This window comes from Eptesicus fuscus, chromosome 9 (assembly GCF_027574615.1).
Source record: "Eptesicus fuscus isolate TK198812 chromosome 9, DD_ASM_mEF_20220401, whole genome shotgun sequence".
Taxonomy (NCBI): domain Eukaryota; kingdom Metazoa; phylum Chordata; class Mammalia; order Chiroptera; family Vespertilionidae; genus Eptesicus; species Eptesicus fuscus.
Window position 1 is genome coordinate 9,479,169 of NC_072481.1, and position 14,892 is coordinate 9,494,060.

At 55.6% G+C, this 14,892-nt stretch overlaps 1 protein-coding gene across 1 annotated transcript in view; it reads left to right on the plus strand.

The window, feature by feature from the left end:
• Positions 1 to 12,070: 12,070 nt before the first annotated feature.
• PADI1 (peptidyl arginine deiminase 1) overlaps positions 12,071 to 14,892 on the plus strand; it is a 28,960-nt gene continuing 26,138 nt past the window's right edge. Inside the window, exon 1 of the mRNA XM_008148164.3 lies at positions 12,071 to 12,162. Coding sequence (XP_008146386.2) covers positions 12,071 to 12,162 — 92 coding nt within the window. The remainder of the gene's footprint in view (positions 12,163 to 14,892) is intronic.

The following is a 14,892-nucleotide window of genomic DNA, read 5'->3' on the forward strand; positions in this document are numbered from 1 at the left end:
TGAGTTTCACTCCACTTATAGGGCCTGTGGTTTGTCCCTTCACGTCGATTCGCAGGCATTTCTCATCTGTTCTGGGTGTCAGGCTTTGGCCGAAACAGGAGTTATGCGTATCCTCTCCTCTCAGTGGAAAGGTAACTCCTTTAGTCACCAGTTCCGGGCGTCAGTGATGGATGGGCCGGGCCCTGTTTGTGCCGGTGCTGGGCACCAGGTCCATGGCTGGGGCCCCTGCCCGCCCAGGGAACTCACCTCTGACGGAGGAGACACGTTTTAATTAGAAGGAAATAAAGGGGCCAGATCCTCTCGCCAAGCTCACATGGATTTCTTTACGAAGGTTAATGAAGAGGAATTTTTTGAGAACCCAGGCAGGGTGAAAGGAAAGGTTTCCCCATGTTTGTTTTCTGGGCTGGGTCTTGAATTCTTTGCAGCGACACTGATTCTAGAAGTTTCCTTGACTCCACCAGCCCCATTGGCTGACCCTGAGCTCACCTGCTGACCTCTCCCCTGGTTTCCACCCTGGCTTGGGTGTTCAGCAGGACACTGTCGAAGTCTTGGCCCCGGAACCTGGTCCCCAGTGCTCAGTGGAGGTGAGTCATACAGCCGGGAGGGTGGGGCCCTGGTGGGGAGCAGGGGTGGGTCAGGCCTGGGGAATTCGCTGCTGAGCTGGGTCCAGTTTTGAAGTCCTCACCCGTTCTGGGGTCAGTGTGTGCCATGTCAGGCAAAGACAGACTCCCCTGCCCACCTCTCGGGCTGCCAACTCTGAAGGGGACTTAGGAGGATGTGAGCTGGACAGGGCACAGGCCAACTCTTGGAGGGAAGGGGCCAGGCAGGGGCCGGGTTGGGTGGGCCTGCGTTGAGGTGGGCCCAGGCCACAGGAACTCTGCAGCCAGTCTCACAGATGACAGGGCCTCTCAGACTTGGGGGCGGTGTGTCCAGGAGGGCGGCAGTAGGAGAGGCAGAGGGTGCCGGCAGGGAGCGGGAGGGGCCGCTCAGGGCCTCAGTGCTGTGATCTGTGAGGTGTTCTCTGAAGTTTGTCTAGGAAGGAGATGCCGTGAGCACCTCAGAGCAGGTTCCCAGGGGACTGACAGAGAAGCAAGGGGTGCGTTTGACCCCGGGATTGAAAACCCAGCCCTGGAATAGATCCAGAGACGCAGAAGCACGGGACAGACCGCAGGCCCTCAGAGAGAAGGCGGTGGGTGGGAAGAGATCCACCAAAGCACTTGCATGCATATATGCATACCCCATGGACCCAGACAAGGGGGGGTGAAGGCCTGGGGCGGGGGGTGGGGGCCTAGAAGGGGTCAATGGGGGAGAGGGCAGGCTGCACTGTGGGGATGGGTGGTCACCCACGTGTGGCCTCTGCCGACTGTGCCGACCCGAACTCTCACATCCACCCTCTTGAAGTCTTGGGGTCAGTGTGTGACCCGTTGTCTCTGCCTAATGTCGGCCTTCCTGGGTCAGGAGGTGGGAACAGGGGCCCAGGCAGATCACCACATCCATGCCTCCCGCCTGTCCCCCAAGATCCGCGGGTGCTGTCTCCTGGAGGCCTGGGGATCCTGATCAGCCCATGAAGCCTCACAGCCACCTCGGAGGGTGGAAGTGAGGACCCCGGGCCCCAGAGGGCATGTGGCCAAGGCGAGGGTCAGGAAGAGGCAACCTGTGGACCCCCAGAAGGGGGAGTGTATGCGCCCCACTTCCTTACCCAGCCATCGGGGCCCTCTGGAGTGGGCCTCTGCCCCAGGCTGGCTCCAGAGCTCAGACCAGGCAAGGCCGGCAGGGCTGGGTGGGGAGCAAGAGTGACAGAGTTGGGCAGCCAGTGCCCCAAGCACTCAGAGACCATCACACCGTCTCCTGCCCCCCGACATATGCAGATAGGGAAACCATGGCCCAGGAGGGCTCTGACTTGTCGGAGGTCTCAGTCAGGAGTGTCCCCCTCTTCTGGGCTGGGGGACCTACCCTTTGACCCAGGACAGGGGTGGGGGTGGGTGCAGAGCACTGGAGAGCAGCAGCTGGGGAGCACGGGCTCGGGGTCGGACGACTGTCCCGATTGACCTGTGTGACCTGGGCAGCGGCAGCCCCTCTCTGAGCCATGCTCTGCTCCCCCATACCTGCCTGGCTGGGATGCAGGCGACCACTTGAGCTCTGGGGAGTGCTCCGAGCAGGCGCTCAGTGTGTGTCCTCCCTCCTTCCTGTCAGGGTGGGGAACGTCCGGCCCGAGGGCCATATAAGGCCCATGAAATCACTTGGTCTGGCCCTGCCAAGGCAACGCAGGTGGGACTAAAAATTCAATAAGGCCAGGAGCGTTTTTCATAGCAGCATAAATTTATATTCAGTGAATTATATTTAGCGAGTGATGTTATAATTACCCAAATGGCCCTTGGCAGAAAAGAGGTTCCACGCCCCTGCTATAGGGGGGCAGAGCTTTTGGGGGAGCCTGAGTTCTCACGTTGCTGACGTCAGCGAAGTTAGGGTGTAGCAACAGCTACGCTGCCTCTTGTCGGTTCTGCACGGGAGTCCAGGCTGCAGGGCAGGGGGTGGGGAGGGGGAGGGGCCTCCTGTGGGGGCCTGGTTCTGAGGGAGGACACGTTTGTGTGGTAACAGAGCCCTTTCCCAGAAAAGACAGCGGAGGTGGGCAGGAAGGAGGATGTGGCAGGGGTGTTGACAGCTTCCAGGGTGTTGGCCACAGCCCGTCTGGTAAGACCTGGCTTCCTTGCCAAAGACTTAAGGAGATTATTTTGTTTTCTTTGGAGCCAGGCAAGGTGCTGGGAGCTGGCTCCCAGCCTCCGCTCTGCAGCTGACTACGGTGTGTCCCGAGCCCCTCTCCTCTCCTCTCCTCTCCGGGCCTCAGTCTCCCTGTCCATGACCTTCCGCCTGGACCCCAGCAGTGCTGGAGCCAGTGTCATGGGCTGAGTCACCTGATGGCTCCCAGGCTCAGTTTCTTCATCTGCAGAGTGGGGATAAGCACGGCCACCACCTAGAAGGTGTGAAGGAGGCCGTGTTGTCAAGTGCAGGACAAAACAGCAAGCCCCATTTTGCAGAGGAGGCCAAAACAGCCCAGAGGGGTCAAGTGGTTGCCTGGGGTCACACAGCCAGTCCGTGACGGGCCAGGGCTCTGTCCACTGTTGGCCCAGCCTGCCCAGCCACTGACGACCTATCCCCCAGTGCCCCTTCTTTTCTCCCCAGAGAATGGGCTGTGTGGCCTCGGATCGCGTCCTGGTCCTCTCTGGGCTCATTATCCGTGACAAGCCAGGCTCCTCACAGGCCTGTAGGGACTGTTGGAGGGGGAGGGGGAGTGGGTGAGCTTTGAGCCCCCACTCTGCTTGGTCCTGAGTGTCTACTCTTTTATCTGTTTTAAACGTGAACCCACAGACTTCCAGGTTTATCTCCAAAGCGTCCTCTTCCCTAGATGTTCTAGGAATGTATGTGCCCCATTCCCCTCCCCAGCCATCAGGGCCCTCCCTGGGGTGGGCCTCTGCCCCCAGGCTGGCCCCAGGGCTCAGACCAAGCCAAAGCCAGCAGGGGCTGGGTGGCCTGGGCCCGGGTCCCAGGAGGCTCCAGGGCTTGACGGGGTGCCAGGGTGACAGAGTTGGGCAGCCAGTGCCCAAAGGACCGTACTGGTGTGAGGCAGCTGAGAGGGGTGTCTCGTGAGTCCTCCTGCAGGCCAGACACAGGGCAGTTTTGCCCTTCCCAGGGGGGACGTTGGGGCGTATGTGATGCAACAGGAGGCTGAGGCCAAGTGGCCCCCGAGCCTGGAAGCACTGGCTCCGGCAGGCAGTGCACGAGGTAAGAGCCATCCTGGCTCCACCGTCCTCGGGGGCAGGAGAACGTAGCAATTAACACCCCATTCCCGTGGATGGTCCTCATTAGCAGGAGACCTGGGACTTGTTGCTTCAACTCCCTGAGACCGGAGTCCCTCCTCTTCAAAGCAGAAGTGATAACTCATCTCCCAGGTTTGATGCAAGATTGAAAGACGGTGCTGACACGTGCTCGGCCCAGAGCTGGTGCACCGGGTGTGCTCAGCGACACTGGCTCCCGCTGTTACCATCCCTGCCTCCCACATGGTCCTCGGCGCATCCCCTGTGGTGGCTCTTACAAAACTTCCTCGCGACGACGTGTTCACACATCCCCCCTTCTCCATAAACCATGCTTTCCTCTACGGCAGGCTGCGCCAGGCTTGTTCCTCCACCGTGGCCTGGTCCCTGGCAGCGCCCACGAAATTATTGTCGAGTAAATGAGTGAGTGGTTTTGGGAAAGATGTTGACCTGTCGGTGTCATGCTTTCTCCACTGGGGGTCTTGGCAGAGGCGATCTTGTCAGCAGCCTAGATGGTGAGAACAGCGGTTGCACGGGGGGGGGGGGGGTGGTGGTGGGGGTGGTGGTGGTGGAGGGGAGGTGTCCCCTGGGACAGAGCTGCCCTGGAGGAAAGAAAGAGGAGTTTTTCACGGAACCATGTCAGGCGGCCCGAGAATCCACGTGTCTGACTCTGGAGTCGGCTTTCTGTCCTTCATCCCACTTGGCCTCCATGAGGCTGTGTGTTTTGTGGCTCTCGCCCGCTCTGGGCCTCTTTGTGTCTGTGTGTTCAGTGAGGCGGGCGGGGGCGGAGGGGGGCACGTTTCCCGGCAGGGCCTGCCGAGGTGCGAAGCTCTGTGTGAGGTGATGCCCAGCGAGGTCCCTCCTCACCCCCTTCCCAGGCCTGAGTCCTCGGCTACGAGTGAGCCCGCAGGAGGTGCTGGACCCGGGCTGATTCTCACAGTGGGATCTCAACTGGCGCCAGCTGGCTGACATTGGAAAATACTGGATCTCTGCTCTAGCAGCTGCAAGGAAGAGCCCATGTCAGAGAGGGAACCCCCAAATCCCCTGCCTCTCCCTATTTCATCAAAGGGTCAGATAACGCAAAGAATGCTCATGGAGGGGGTCTGAAGGGTACCAAGCAGACACTCCTACAGACACCCCACCCCCAACACACCTGCGGACCAACCAGGCCCAATCACAAGGATGTTGTGAATCACTTAGTTCATTGTCCCACACTTGCCCCGTTTATTTATTTTCCATATTTTTTATTGATTTCAGAGAAGAATGGAGAGGGAGAAAGAGATAGAAACATCAATGATGAGAAAGAGTCATTGATCAGCTGCCTCCTACAGGCCCCACGCTGGGGATCGAGCCCACAACCCGGGCATGTGCCCTGACCGGGAATAGAACCCTGACCTCCGGGTTCATAGGTCAACGCTCAACCACTGAGCCACGCCAGCTGGGTTTCCCTATTTATTAAACCCCACCCAGGGGTGGGGGGATTTCCTTCAGCTCACAGGGCCTGGAAGAGCTGGCTTCTCTTCCCTGTCTGGGTTAGTTTTACCTTGTGAGCACCATGATTCATGGAATACTAGATTGTATTTCCCCTTTTTCCCTGGGCCACCAGGGAACTCAGTCCGTGAAGTACACCAACCAGACAGGATGTCCACCTCAGTCTTTGTCTCTCTCCACCCCACCCCGACTCTTTGACTTAATTTTCTCACTTAAAATAAACTGTTGTCCTGGTATAATTTCACTCAGATGTGGGATATATATGGCTAAATGTCTGTTTCTTGAGGATCAACTACCAGGCACTTTATCCAAGTCATTGACAACTTCTACACTCTGCCAGATTTTACGAATTAGGAGACTGAGCCTCAGAGAAGTTAAATCATTTGTCTAGGGTCCTGAAATACAAGACATGGCCAAGCCCAGATCGAAACCCTAGACGGTAGGGCCCCAAGTCTAGGCTTTGTCCACTCGGCCACCCTCCTTTAACCTGGAGGCCATGGGGGGCTGCAGCAGGCTTTTCAGGGGGGATGTCGCATGCTTCCGACAGATCACTGCTGCCTGTGGTGTGGAGGACAGTGAGCCTGGGAGCGGGAGACCAGGAGGCTGCTCACGCCTCAGCTGAGAGATGGCAGTGGCTGGGGTGGTGGTTGGGGTGAAGGAGGGGGTGGGAGAAAGGGATGGGGCAGAGAGATTTGAAAGGTAGAGCTGACAAGTCAGGTGGGGTGACTGTTTTGATGTTGGGGGTGAGGGTGGGGGAAGATCGAAGAGGTTGCCTGGGCCCAGGTAGTGTGGTTCAGTGGTTGAGCATCAACCTATGAACCAGGAGACCACGGTTTCATTCCTGGTCAGGGCACATGCCTGGGTTGCGGGTTCGATCCTCAGTGTGGGGCGTGCAGAAGGCAGCTGATCAGTGATTCTCTCTCATCATCGATGTTGCCTCTATCTTCCTCTTTCCCTTTCTCTCTGAAATCAATAAAAAAAATATTTTTTTAAAAAGAGGTTGCCTGGGTTTCTTTCTTTTTTTTTTTTTTTTAAAGAAACAGAAAAGTGTCTTACTTTTTTTTAAAAAAAATATTTTATTGATTTTTTTACAGAAAGGAAGGGAGAGGGATAGAGAGTTAGAAACATTGATGAGAGAGAAACATTGATCAGCTGCCTCCTGCACACTCTCTACCGGGGATGTGCCTGCAACCAAGGTACATGCCCTTGACCGGAATCGAACCTGGGCCCCTCCAGTCCGCAGGCCGACGCTCTGTCCACTGAGCCAAACCGGCTAAGGCTGCCTGGGTTTCTTGCTTGGGTACCTGGAGTGGAGGCAGCACCATTGGCTTAGATGGAAACAGGCCAGTTGCGCAGGCAGAGAAGGAGGTGATGTGCTTGGGTGGGTGGGGTGGGGGGGCTGACTCCACTGACTACAAGCTCCCCCCACCCACACACACACCACCAGGTCTGTATTGTGCCCAGCCAGCCCCACATCTGGTGTCATTAGTGCGGCCGATGGGCCACACAGGACCTTGGCATTCCCAAGCCCAGCAGGGAGCCGGTGATTCCTGAAGGTCTATGGTGCCCAGTGGAGACCTGGACCTGGGGTTCAGGCTCTGAGGGGACCGAGTGGATTGAGTTGGGTGACTTGTGACCCTCACGGCTTCCTGCTATTAGAGCCACTGGCCCCAGGCTCTCTGCCCTGCAGGACGCAGTGTGTACCCTGTTTTCTCACGATGGCTGAGTCAGAGCCTCTGAGGTCCCTTCTCTACCCACCTGGGGGGGCAGGATCCTGCCCTGGGTTCCAGGGGCACCGGAAGGGGTTGGGGTGTCCTAGGGGACCCCAGGGGAATAAGTCAATATAAGAAGCTGAGAGTTCTCAACAGGTGTGAGAACTTCGACTTCTAGAACAGCTCCTGTATCCAGTGTCCAATAGATGTTTTGTCAACGAGGGGATGAATGAAAGCCTTGGGCCCAGGCTTGGCTTCCTGTGACTTTACTGGGTCATCACAGGTATGTCATTGCTCTTCTCTGAGCCTCAGTTTACCCAGCCGGACTGCTTGAAGTCGGGGATTCCGCAGAGCACTGTCCCTGTGCCCGGGGCGCTGCGAGTGGAGCAAGGCCAAGGCTGTCTCTGCAGATCCCCCTCCTCCATGGCTGTCTCAGGCAAGCTCAGGCACAGACTGTGTGTGTGTGTGTTGGGGAGGGGGGGTCCCCCAGAGTGGAAGAGCTGGTGTCAGCAATCATGGGGGCAGCCCAGAACCCACTCTGACTGGTCACAAGGCCTGAGGCAGGCGAGGTCCATGCCTGATGGTGGCAAGACTCACCTGGGCCCAAGTGACTTCTCATCAGCATCAAATGACTTCCCCAACCAGCGCTATTCCCTCCATCACCCTCCATACCCACCAATCCATACGTAGGCAATGCTGGGTGGGGTCTGGAACTAACTGCCCATGGTCGGGTCTGACTTACAAATGGGTTTTGCTTGACCCATACATAGTGTTCTGTTTGTAAGAAATGTTGAAATTTAATGTGTGGCCAGAGCTCTATTCCCTTTGCCACAGTTGCCACTCTTCCTTATTGTCTTGCATTTGGCAGCTTCACACATGTATGGTATCTGCCTGACCCCTGAAAGCATCTGAGTTTGGAAACGGTCTAGCTCAACAACCCCATTTGTAAACAGGGAGACTGCACAGGGGGTACTTCTAGAGCAATGGAATCCTAGATTTTTTGAGATTGGAAGAGCCCATGACATCGCCAAGGTCTTATTTTCAGATCTCAGCTCCACTGTCATTTCCCCAGATAAGCCTAACCTGACCAGCCCACTCACAACAGCACCCCATCCAGTCTGCCCCTGTACCCTGCTTCCTCATGTCTCACCCCTCCTGACATCCTAGTCTCTATCTTGTGGTTTACTCTGTCTCTCTTGCTACTCTGCATGCCCCCTGAGGGTTTATCTAACTCATGTGGTTTATCTAATTCACTATTGTATCCCCAGGGCCAAGGATAAAGCCTGGCACATGGAAGATGCTAGGAAGAAATTGCTGAAGAATGGGGGAAATGAGGCCTTAGACACGGCAGCACCAGCATCAGACACCTCCTGCTGCGTTTCCCTGGATCGTTCCGGGACATCCTGGAATCGAGCCAGAGTCCCACGGTCACCCGACAGTGGGCAGGCCTCCCCCCTCCACATGGGGTTGCGTGTGAGGCTGACCTGGACAGGCCCTCCCAGCGGTATGGTATGTTCTACCGGGAGGGGAGAGGGGTCAATGATGTCATTCCGCTCGGCTGCCCCGGCGCCTCCCAAATTTGAGCTATTAAGTCTGGAATTTCAAGTTCAAGTAGACCACAGAATGGGTGTACAGGAGATGACTTTTGAGGTTTCTGAGCAGGGCAGTGGCCCTGGCAGGTCATGGTGTCTTGAAAGAAATATTCTCAGAGCTGGAGGAAAGAGGGAGGGAGGCAGGGAGCAGATAGCAGAGGGTGGGCAGGGAGGCCAGAACAGGAAACGCTTCCGGTTTTTCCCCAAGAGTAAACATTTTTGCTCGCCAAAGCTGTTCAAACAATACACCAAAGCACGAGGAAGAAGGTAGAACGACCCGATATTCTACCTCCCAAGGATCTAGCCAAAAATTACGAGCCCATTTAGGGTCAGATGACCTGGGGTCCGATCCTGGCTCCACACTTTCCAGCTTCGGGTCTTGAAAGGGTCCCTTAGCGTCTCGGTGCCCTGGCGTTTTCGTTTGTAAAGTGATGTTCCTCTCAGCCTCTCTGCCCACTCTCTGCTATTTCCCACTCTTTCCACCGGCTCTGAGAACATTTCTTTTAAGACACCGTGACCTGCTCCGGCCCCTGCCCTGCCCACAACCTGCAGAAGGCACCTCTTGCACACACATGCTGTGGTCTGTTTGAACTTGGGATTCCAGGCTTAATTGGTACCTGCCACCTAGTATTGTTGTGAGGATTAGATAAGTCAGGACATGGAAGGGGCTTAGAATACTGCCTGGCATGTGGTGAGGGCTCTGTATGTGTTTGCTCGAATTTTGTCATCATCATCATCATCGTTGTCATTGTTGCCATCATCGTCACCATTATCATCATCTTTGTAGATAGCTCTTTGTACACCATCCCATCTTTTCCATCCATCCATTCACCCATCCACCGACCCACCCATCCACCCATCCACCCACCCATCCACCCATCCACCCACCCATCCACTCATCCAACCATCTATCCACTCACTCATCCATCCATCCATCCACCCACCCACCCATCCACCCACCCATTCACCCACCCCCACCCACCCACACATCCTTTTCTAATGGGAATATGCCATGTGCCCTCAGGGAACCTGCATTTTACACGCTACATTACATTACATATGAACAAAATGGCTCTGGTCCTGGTTAATGACCTCACATCCCTGAAGCACGGTTATGTGGGGTTCTGTGTCCGTGGGCAAACCTAGACTTTGTCTTGGTGCCTTTGGGTGTAATGAACTTTGTAGCCCAAGAATATTTGTAATCAGATATGCTGGCAGTAAGAAAGATCATTCCAGGAAGAGCGTCAAAATCAAGAGTAGCCAAATAAATGTTGATGCTATTTTTATGTTTCTCGTCTCCCTCATCAGGCTGGGGGGTCCTGGAGGCAGAGCCTGTGTCCCCCTCTGGCCCCATCAGACTGGTTCCCAGACAGTGGGCATTTTTCCTTTCTCCATCTCTCTCTTTGCCATCCTCCCACCCCAGACCTGTGAGGGGGGAGTTCTGGTTGTGCGTGGACCCTGTGGCTGAGGAGGGGTGTCCTGTGATTCCTGAGGGAACTTTCCTCCTCATCACCCCCAACCTCCCACATGGAGGGAGCATCTCCACTCGCCGGTCTAATAGACTTTTCATGTCTAACAAGTCCAACATGGAACAGCCAACCTCCTGCCCAGCCTGCACACCCCCAGCCTTCCCCGTCTCTCTGATGACAACTCGCTCCTTCTAGCTGCTGGGGCCCCAAACACTCCAGCCATCCTTGACTCCTCTCTTTCTCTCACGCCCACATCCAATCCATCGGCAAACCTTCTCAGCTCCGGCTTCCAGAATCCAACCACTTCTCACTACCTTCACTGTTGCCCCCAGGACCAAGCCACCATCATCTTTTGCTTGGAAGAATTTCACTGCACCGTCTAATGTTACCCACACTTTACTTGGGAAAAGTTGAATTTTAATGCCTGGCCAAAGCAGGCTCTATCCCCTTTGTCTGCCTCTCTAGAATACAAATGCTGTCAGAGCAGGGATTTCGGTCTGTTTTGTTCATCCCCAGCGCCTGTGTCCCCATTGCCCTAAGGATTGCCTAACCCATAGCTGGCGCTCAATGAATGACTGTCAAATGAATGAATGGAATTCCATAAACACCCAAGCACAGGTGGGAGCCAGCACTTGCCAATGCTAAAAGGAGGGGATTTCCAGAAACGAATCACCCCTTTCCAGTCCATTGCTCTGGGCGCCTTCTCTGAGCGTCAGCTCTGGAGTCGAGGTAGGAGGGCAGGCCCTCACATGGTGGGGGTGGAATAGTGCTGGAGTCAGATGGACCTGGGTGCAGACTCTGGCTCTACCACTTACTATCAGTGTGACCTGCAGCTGTGCTTCTCCTCCTGTAAAATGGAGATACAACTGATAATTACTGGCATTTCTTTAAAAAATATATTTTTATTGATTTCAGAGAGAAAGGAAGAGCTAGAAACATCAATGATGAGAATCATTGATCAGCTGCCTCCTGCATGCCCCCTACTGGGGATTGAGCCCGCAACCTGGGCATGTGCCTTTGACCGGAATCGAACCCGGGACCCTTCAGTCTGCAGGCCGATGCTCTATCCACTGAGCCATACCAGGTAGGGCTGGCATTTCTTTTCTTTTCTTTTCTTTTCTTTTTTTTTTACAGAGAGGAAGGGAGAGGGATAGAGAGCTAGAAACATCGATGAGAGAGAAACATCGACCAGCTGCCTCCTGCACACCCCCCACCAGGGATGTGCCTGCAACCAAGGTATATGCCCTTGACCGGAATCGAACCCGGGACCCTTCAGTCCACAGGCCGACGCTCTATCCACTGAGCCAAACCGGTTTCGGCAGGGCTGGCATTTCTTGTACTGAATGCTAGGTGCCAGGCACTGCACCGAACCTCTCACACATAGCTCATGCGATCCCCATACCACAGCTTTCATCTTCCATGGGGAGCCGGAGCCGCAGAGAAGTGAACTACCCAAAGTCAAGGCCGTAAGAGGCAGAGTGGATTGGAGCCCAGGCATTCCGACCTCGCAGGGCTTTATATGCTGCCTGACGTCCTGTCACATGAGATAAGATCTGTAAACTGCCTAGCCGGCGCCTGGTGCATAGTCAGCCCTCAGAGGACACTGACATCTTTACAGTCTGGGGTCAGGCACCCAGAGTCTGAGGAGAGAGGCAGAGCCAGGGAAGGGGGCCGGGGGCTGATGGGAGCTCAGGAGTCCTGTGTTGGCCGCTGAGCTCCCCACCAGGGGCAGGAGCTGAAACTGCCTTCTCCATCCTCCAGAGAAGCCTTGGGGCCTCCTCCCCAGGGCTCCGGATTGACAGGCCTGAGTGAGGAGGACTGGGCGTGGGGCCAGGAGGTGGGGACTCAGCTCAGGCAGGCTCATCAGGTCTCTGGGTGAAATTAAAAGGGAGGAGGAAAGCACGACCCATCAGAACTCACACTTCTTCCCGGCTCCGAGGTGCCCAGGAGAGGACCTGGGACGCCGGGAGCGAGGAGGTCGGGAGCCAGCACGTAGGATGGCCTCGCAGAGGGCGGTGCGGCTGTGCCTGAGGAAGCCCACCCATGCGGTGTGTGTGGTGGGAGCCGAGACCTATGTGGATGTTCGCAGGTGAGAACCGCGAGGCGCTCGCCTGGCTGCAGAGTGAAGGAGTCGAGGCAATGGGGTGGGTGTGGGATGGGCGCCTGGTACCTGTTTTGACAGTCAAGCAGGTGGGGTTGGCTGTAGAGCTTGGGAGGGAGGTTCTAGGGTATCAGGTTCACCTTGGGGCCCTGGCTCTTGGGCACCAGGGTCAGGACCCTGGCCTCGAGCCCCTGGACAAGGGTTCCAGCTCTGAGCCCTGGGGTCAGGCTTTGGGGTCTGGGCTCTGCGTTCTGGGGTCTGATGGAGCTTGTGTGGAGCATCAGAATGAATTGCTCAAACCAGGGACCAGGGCTGGGTGTCCCTCAGTTTCTTGCCAACAACTCACCTCTCTGAGGTGGAGGGGTGAGGTGTGTGGCAACTTGATCTTTGGAGGCTAATCAGGGTGATAGGCATCAGGAGGGACTAATTAGGGGCTGATTCAATGAGTTAAAAAAAGGAAAAGAACTTGCAACAAGACTGGGGCTTGTGTTGGCCACGAAGGGGGTGGGGGTGGGGGTAATGGTGGCAGCGATGACATCCGAGGGGCAGCAGCAGCAGCTTCTGCCGGCCCAAATCCTCCCTGACCTGGCTCTGCCCAGATGGGGGTGGGCCCAGGGACCTGGCGCAGCCTCAGGCTCCCCACCTGGCCCCTGATGGAGTTAGACTTGAGGATCCCTGGGGCCTTCCCAGCTCTGACAGATGAGCTGTGGATTCCATCTTGCTGTACGGACAGGGCTGGGGCCCTTGCAGATGGGGGCTCAAGCAGGAACCCTCTCCTAGTGGGGGCTGGGCTGTTACACGGTGGGGGTCTGAGCTCCTACGGCCCTCCTGGGTCTCAGTACCTGCACTCTCCCAGTCCGGTGAATGAATGCTTCCCACCCGGCCTCAGGTGAGCCTCTGGCCCAGAAGCCCTCCGGGCCGGCCCTCTCTCGGCAGTGGCCTGAGGCCCCAGTGACAGGGCCGGGGAAGGAGAGCCAGGAACCCTGGAGGTCATACGGGGGGCCCTGCTGTGGGGTTGGTTCTCTCAGAACTAAGTGGCCAGCAGAGATCCCATTTTCTCTTGCTCCTTGACAGAACATGTTTTTTCTTCTTCTGATTTTGAGAGCATGCTTATTGAAGCTGGAGGCAGTGAAACAAGGAAGGGCCTAGGGTAGAAGAAGCCACAGGAGAGAGACCGGGCCGAGCTGCTTGGGCTCTAGACATGTTTGGGGAAGAAGCGAGCCCAGGCGGGGCTGCTGTCAGCTCCCTGGAGAGTCAGAGAAAAAGGGCTTTGGGGACAGGCTCGGGGGACCAGCTGTAGCTGCCCATTGCTCCCCTGGCTGCAAGTCTCCTGGGGTCCCTTAGAGTTTAGGAGGTGCACACCTGTGGGGGAGGCGGAGGGGGGAGGCGAAAGCACAGACATGCTCCTGGGAGGGAGAGCAGGTCAGTTTTTTTCAGTTACAGTTGACATGCACTATTGTGTTAGTTTCGGGCGTACAGCATAGTGATTAGACATTTATGGAACTTAGGAAGTGACCAGCCGGATCAGCCTAGTGCCCATCGGACCCCATCCATAGTTATCACATACAATATTATGACTGTACTTTATTCCCCCATCTCCTGGCCCTTTTAACACGGGGAGTTGCCAGACTTAGCAAAGGAACACAGAAGACTCCCGGTGAGGGTTGTGTTTCAGATAAACAGCAACTTTTGTTGTTGTTGTTGTTAAGTACAGTACTTCCCCCTGATCCGTGGTTTTGCTTTCCACGGTTTTAGTTCACTGTGGTCTACCATGGTTCGAAAATATTAGATGGAAGATTCTAGAAATAGAGAATTCAGGTGTTTTAAGTTGTGCACCGTTCTGAGTAGTGTGATGAAATACCTCGCCGCCCCGTTCTGTTCTGCCTGGGATGTGAATCACCCCTTTGTCCAGCGCCCACCTGTTTGCGTCTCGTCACGTAGGCCTCGTATGCTCTCACCTCAGCACGAGAAACGGAAGGGTGAGTCCCGTACAATAAGGTCCTTTGAGAGAGGAGAGGCCACAGCAGTCATATAACTTTTACTACAGGATCTTGTTATAATTGTCCTATTTTATTATTAGTTATTGCTGTTCATCTCTCACTGTGCTTAGTTTATAAATTAAACTTTACCGTGGGTATGCATGTGTAAGACGAAACGTGGTATGTATAAATACCACCCACACGGTGTCAGGGGTCCACTGTGGGTCTTGGAACCTGTATATTAGACGCCCTTAACCCTGCGGATAAAGGGAGTCTAATATATTGCATGGGACGTACTTGTATTTTTAAATCTGCTGTTCAGCTGAAATTCTAATTGAGCGAGGCATCCCGTACTTTCTCCGGCAACCCTGTTTTAACACCAAGGGGAGGGAAGAGGTCCCTAGTGGGCCCCGTCTTCCCGACTCCAGACCCCTGTTCTCATCCCATCGGTGGCTGTTTCTGGAAGGTAATTTCAGAACCTTGGTGAGTATTTGACTGGGAGCCAGGTCACCTCTGATGGAGTTAGATGCGGGGACCTCTGGGAGCCTTCCCCCCGGCCACTGACTTGTCTGGCCTGGGCCAAGTCCCTGGACCTCTCTTAGTCCCAACAAGATGAGCTGCGTCCCCTCTTCAGTCCAGCGTGGAGGTGAAGTGCCCAGACTCTGGAGCTGGACAGACTTGGCTTCTCATCCTAGCTCCCCGATTCATGGCAGAGTGCCCCCGGGCAAGCTGCTGCACG